We start from the raw sequence: 6000 nt of genomic DNA, 5'->3' as shown, positions 1-6000 counted from the left end.
GGTGAACCTTCTCTGTACTCCCTCTATGGCAAGAACGTCTTTCCTCAGGTTAGGAGACCAAAAACTGCACGCAATACTCCAGAGCCCTTTTACACCCACCTGAGCTGCTCCAGGTCTTTCTCGTAGCTTCCTAGAAGTTGATCTTTCCTGGCCAGTTGTCCCTTCAGCCCACCGATGCAACCATCCAGCAGCTCCGCGTCCCTCCGCCGAGACTCCGCCAGCTTCTCCCTCTCGTCCCGCGGTACGTGCTTCAGCGAGAGCGAGCCCGACATCTGCCGCACGTCGAGGAGGCTGGAGAGGGCCTTCACCAAGTCGAGGTACTGCAGGGAGGAACGGGAGAGGCTGAGGAGGCTGAGGGCCCAAATACACGCAAGGCCAGTGCTGAGGTTTAAGAAGCAATCCAGCAGGTTTGGACAGAAATGCTGGAGAAACTCAGCGGGTGCAGCAGCATCTATGTGGAGCAAAGGAAATAGGCAACGTTTCGGGACGAAACCCGGAAGGGTTTCGGCCCGAAACGTTACCTATTTCCTATAGTGGAGATTGTTCAACTCTTTGCATGGAGCGAAGGAAATAGGCAATGTTTCGGGCCGAAACCCTTCTTCAGACAGAATCAGTACAAATAGAACAAGTTGCCCGGACAACTTTAGAAACATAGAAACATAGAAATTAGGTGCAGGAGTAGGCCATTCGGCCCTTCGAGCCTGCACCGCCATTCAATATGATCATGGCTGATCATCCAACTCAGTATCCCCTACCTGCCTTCTCTCCATACCCCCTGATCCCCTTAGCCACAAGGGCCACATCTAACTCCCTCTTAAATATAGCCAATGAACTGTGTGGCCTCAACTACCCTCTGTGGCAGAGAGTTCCAGAGATTCACCACTCTCTGTGTGAAAAAAGTTCTTCTCATCTCGGTTTTAAAGGATTTCCCCCTTATCCTTAAACTGTGACCCCTTGTCCTGGACTTCCCCAACATCGGGAACAATCTTCCTGCATCTAGCCTGTCCAACCCCTTAAGAATTTTGTAAGTTTCTATAAGATCCCCCCTCAATCTCCTAAATTCTAGAGAGTATAAACTAGCGCTGAGGTTTAAGAAGCAACCAAGAAGCTTTGGGGAAGGTTGCCATTCATCTCACAAGGATAGGCACAAAATGCTGGACTAAGTCTGAGGACCTGAAACCTCACCAATTCCTTCTCTCCAGAGATGCTGCCTGTCCCGCTGAGTTGCACCAGCATGTTGTGTCTATCTTCGGTGTAAACCAGCATCTGCAGTTCCTTCCTGCACACTGATCTCACAGGGGTTGATTCAGATTCAGATTCAATTCAGATTCAGATTCAATTTTAATTGTCATTGTCAGTGTACAGTACAGAGACAACGAAATGCATTTAGCATCTCCCTGGAAGAGCGACATAGCAAACGATTTGAATAAATAATAATAAGTGACCGGGGGGGGGGGGTGGTGATTGGCAGTCACCGAGGTACGTTGTTGAGTAGAGTGACAGCCGCCGGAAAGAAGCTGTTCCTCGACCTGCTGGTTCGGCAACGGAGAGACCTGTAGCGCCTCCCGGATGGTAGGAGGGTAAACAGTCCATGGTTGGGGTGAGAGCAGTCCTTGGCGATGCTGAGCGCCCTCCGCAGACAGCGCTTGCTTTGGACAGACTCAATGGAGGGGAGCGTGGAACCGGTGATGCGTTGGGCAATTTTCACCACCCTCTGCAATGCCTTCTGGTCGGGAGACAGAGCAGTTGCCATACCATACTGTGATGCAGTTGGTAAGGATGCTCTCGATGGTGCAGCGGTAGAAGTTCACCAGGATCTGAGGAGACAGATGGACCTTCTTCAGTCTCCTCAGGAAGAAGAGACGCTGATGAGCCTTCTTGATATTCTGCAGGATATGAATAACGAGGATGTTGTCGGGCCTGAGCTACAGGGAGAGGCCGAGTAGGCTGGGTCTCTATTCCTTGGAGCGCAGGAGGATGAGGGGTGATCTTATAGAGGTGTACAAAATCATGAGAGGAATAGATCGAGCAGACGCACAGTCTGTTGCCCAGAGTAGGCGAATCGAGAACCAGAGGACATAGGTTTATAGTGAGTGAGGAAAGATTTAATAGGAATCTGAGGGGGTAACTTTTTCGCACAAAGGGTGGTGGGTGTGTGGAACGAGTTGCCGGAGGAGGTAGTTGAGGCAGGGAGTCTCGCAACATTTAGACAGGCACATGGATAGGACAGGTTTTGAGGGATACGGGCCAAACGCAGGCAGGTGGGACTAGTGTAGCTGGGACATGTTGGGCCGAAGGGCCTGTTTCCACGCTGTATCACTCTATGACAACGATTGTAATGGGTTAAATTACCACTGGAGGTTGCATAAAGTTGAGTTTTGCTGCCATGGAGGTGATGTTGCGAGCTATTAAACCTGTTCAGGAATTTATAGAGAAGCTATTTCCGCGTGAGCAGGAATCCAGAACAAGAGGCCACACAGTGGGAGCCCGGTGAATCAGAAGATTAGTTGTGCAGGTCCTTGCATGCAGAGAATAGAAGCAATCTGCAACGCCCTACACCAAAGCATTAAAGAGACTGGAACACTCTACGCCATCGTGGTGTTTAAGAGGCTTTAACATGGATGTGCAGGGAAGGGTGGACTAAGGATCAGGTGCAGGCAAGGAGATTAGTTTAACACGGCATCATCATCAGCAAAGACATTGTGTTCATTAGTTCATAAGATCTAGGAGTAGAATTAGGCCATTCAGCCCATCAAGTCTACTTCCCCATTCAATCATGGCTGATCTATCTCTCCCACTCAACCCCATTCTCCTGTCTTCTCCCCATAACCCCTGACACCCGCTCTAATCAAGAATCTATCATCATTCATCATAAAAATATCCATTGACTTGGCCTCCAAGGCCTTCTGTGGCAATGGATTCCACAGATTCACCGCCCTCCGACTAAAATAATTTCTCCTCTTCTCCTTTCTAAAGGTGCGTCCTTTTATTCTGAGGCTGTGCCCTCTGGTCCTGGACTCTCCCACTAGTGGAAACATCCTCTCCATATCCACTCTATCCAGGCCTTTCACTATTCGGTAAGTTTCAATGAGTGTCCCCTCGTCCTTCTAAGCTCCAGAGAGTACAGGCCCAGTGCCGAGACAAAGGCTCATCATTGTGACATATTGTCAACATTGTGGGCCTTAGAGCTAGTTTAGTATAGAGATACAGCGCAGAAACAGGCCCTTCGGCCCAACGCATCTGTGCCGGCCAGCGATCCCCGCACACACTAGGGACAATTTACAATTTTACCGAAGCCAATTAACCTACGAACCTGCACGTCTTTGGAGTGTGGGAGGAAACCGAAGATCTTGGAGAAAACCCAGGCAGGTCACGGGGAGATCGTGCAAACTCCGTACAGACAGCACCCGCAGTCGGGATCGAACCCAGATCTCTGGCGCTGTGAGGCAGCAACTCTACCGCTGTGCCAATACTTTGTCCAGTCCAATATTTTGAGTCTATCCATGTGAGATCAAGGCCAGTCATCTCCAAACTTGCTGGTTGTTTAAGAAGGAACTGCAGATGCTGGAAAAATCGAAAGGTAGACAAAAATGCTGGAGAAACTCAGCGGGTGCAGCAGCATCTATGGAGCGAAGGAAATAGGCAACGTTTGCCTACTTCCTTCGCTCCATGCAAAGAGTTGAACAATCTCTGCTATAGGAAATAGGCAACGTTTCGGGCCGAAACGTTGCCTATTTCCTTCAGGGTTTCGGCCCGAAACGTTGCCTATTTCCTTCAGGGTTTCGGCCCGAAACGTTGCCTATTTCCTTCAGGGTTTCGGCCCGAAACGTTGCCTATTTCCTTCGCTCCACATAGATGCTGCTGCACCCGCCGAGTTTCTCCAGCATTTCTGTCCAAACCTGCTGGATTGCTTCTTAAACCTCAGCACTGGCCCTGCGTGTATTTGGAAGGTAACCAGCGATCCCGGGGAAAACCCACGCGGTCACGGGGAGAACGTGCAAACTCCGTACAGACAGCACCCGTAGTCAGGATCGAACCCTGGTCTCTGGCGCTGTGAGGCAGCAACTCTGCCCGCTGTTCTGCGATCTATAGTTCGGAGGTCCTTTCAAGACTGAGATGAAGGAATGTGGTGATTGGTGGGTACATCAAGCTCCGCGCTTCAAAGTTGATGCAACATATGAGCCCAGGAGCTTTGCTATCTTCCCACTCGACATCATAGGAACACAGCAACCCCCTGCTGAGGCTGGCTGGCTGGCCGCCTCCATCCGTCTAAAGGCTTACGCACGGCAAGCAACTTCTCAATAATTAATGCACTACTGGGCATGTGGAAACAGTGGTGGAGTAAAGATCAACACAGAGCGCTGGAGTAACTCAGCGGGTCAGGCAGCATCTGTGGAGAACATGGATAGGTGACGTTTCACAGAGTGCTGGAGTAACTCAGCGGGTCAGGCAGCATCTGTGGAGAACATGGATAGGTAACGTTTCACAGAGTGCTGGAGAAACTCAGCGGGTCAGGCAGCATCTGTGGAGAACATGGATAGGTGACGTTTCACAGAGTGCTGGAGTAACTCAGCGGGTCAGGCAGCTTCTGTGGAGAACATGGATAGGTGACGTTTCACAGAGTGCTGGAGTAACTCAGCGGGTCAGGCAGCATCTGTGGAGAACATGGATAGGTGACGTTTCACAGAGTGCTGGAGTAACTCAGCGGGTCAGGCAGCTTCTGTGGAGAACATGGATAGCGGGGGTGACGCCTGTATGGTCGTGAGTAGTCGCCCAAAGAGTCGTACCTTTTTCTAGTCGCCACTGGATTTTCAAAATGTTGAAACCTTTCAGCCAGAGAAATTGCCTAATAGCCCCTGTCCCACTGTACGAGTTCATTCCAAGAGCTCGCCCGAGTTTTAAAAAAATCAAACTCCTGGTAAGCAGGGAGAATGAACATAGCGGGTACGTCGGAGCTCGGGGACGTCTCTTAGCGGCTCGTAACGCTAACGGCAGGTAAGCTCGGGAAGACTTGTGAAGATTTTTCGACATGTTGAAAAATGTCCACGAGAGCCCCGAGTACCGACGAGTGGCCATTACCGTAAATCTCCGAGTTCGAATCAGGGCAAACTCGGGAAAGAGCTCTTGGAATAAACTCGTACAGTGGGACAGGGGTTTCTGTGGAACAGGTCCATTACTCCAGCATTTTGTGCCCATCTCTGATATAATTCTGGATGGTGGTGCTGGCTCGAAGGGCCGAATGGCCTACTCATAGAAACATAGAAATTAGGTGCAGGAGTAGGCCATTCGGCCCTTTGAGCCTGCACCGCCATTCAATATGATCATGGCCGATCATCCAACTCAGTATCCCGTACCTGCCTTCTCTCCATACCCTCTGATCCCCTTAGCCACAAGGGCCACATCTAACTCCCTCTTAAATATAGCCAATGAACTGTGGCCTCGACTACCCTCTGCGGCAGAGAGTTCCAGAGATTCACCACTCTCTGTGTGAAAAAAGTTTTTCTCATCTCGGTTTTAAAGGATTTCCCCCTTATCCTTAAGCTGTGACCCCTTGTCCTGGACTTCCCCAACATCGGGAACAATCTTCCTGCATCTAGCCTGTCCAACCCCTTAAGAATTTTGTAAGTTTCTATAAGATCCCCTCTCAATCTCCTAAATTCTAGAGAGTATAAATCCAGTCTTTCTTCATAAGACAGTCCTGACATCCCAGGAATCAGTCCTGCACCTAACGCCTATGTTTCTATCTGCAGTTCAAAGATGGAGAAGGGCCTGACTGCAGGCTGTTGAGTCACGGAGAACCCATCTTACAATACAATCCCCAGGCCATAGAATAGAATATAATGTACTTAAAACCAGCTACAGCACAAGTGTCCGTCTGCGTACCGTCTGCTCGCTGATGTCCAGGGCTTCAGACATTTCAAACAACGATGTCCTTTCAATGCAAGCATCAGAAATGACAAAAGAGTCGCCTCTTGGTTTCTGCAGAGAGGAAAGAGAAGA

The 6000-nt window shown here is 49.9% G+C and overlaps 1 protein-coding gene across 1 annotated transcript in view; it reads right to left on the bottom strand.

The window, feature by feature from the left end:
* Positions 1 to 6000, bottom strand: part of fhad1 (forkhead-associated (FHA) phosphopeptide binding domain 1) — a 76934-nt gene that overhangs the window by 8718 nt on the left and 62216 nt on the right. Inside the window, exons 26-27 of the mRNA XM_055659081.1 lie at positions 5884 to 5979; positions 100 to 320 (exon numbers count right to left, since the gene is read on the bottom strand). Coding sequence (XP_055515056.1) covers positions 100 to 320; positions 5884 to 5979 — 317 coding nt within the window. The remainder of the gene's footprint in view (positions 1 to 99; positions 321 to 5883; positions 5980 to 6000) is intronic.

The sequence above is a fragment of the Leucoraja erinacea genome, chromosome 30 (assembly GCF_028641065.1).
Source record: "Leucoraja erinacea ecotype New England chromosome 30, Leri_hhj_1, whole genome shotgun sequence".
NCBI classification, from domain to species: domain Eukaryota; kingdom Metazoa; phylum Chordata; class Chondrichthyes; order Rajiformes; family Rajidae; genus Leucoraja; species Leucoraja erinaceus.
The sequence above is the reverse complement of the archived record's forward strand: the minus strand, read 5'-3'. Positions and strand labels throughout refer to the sequence as shown.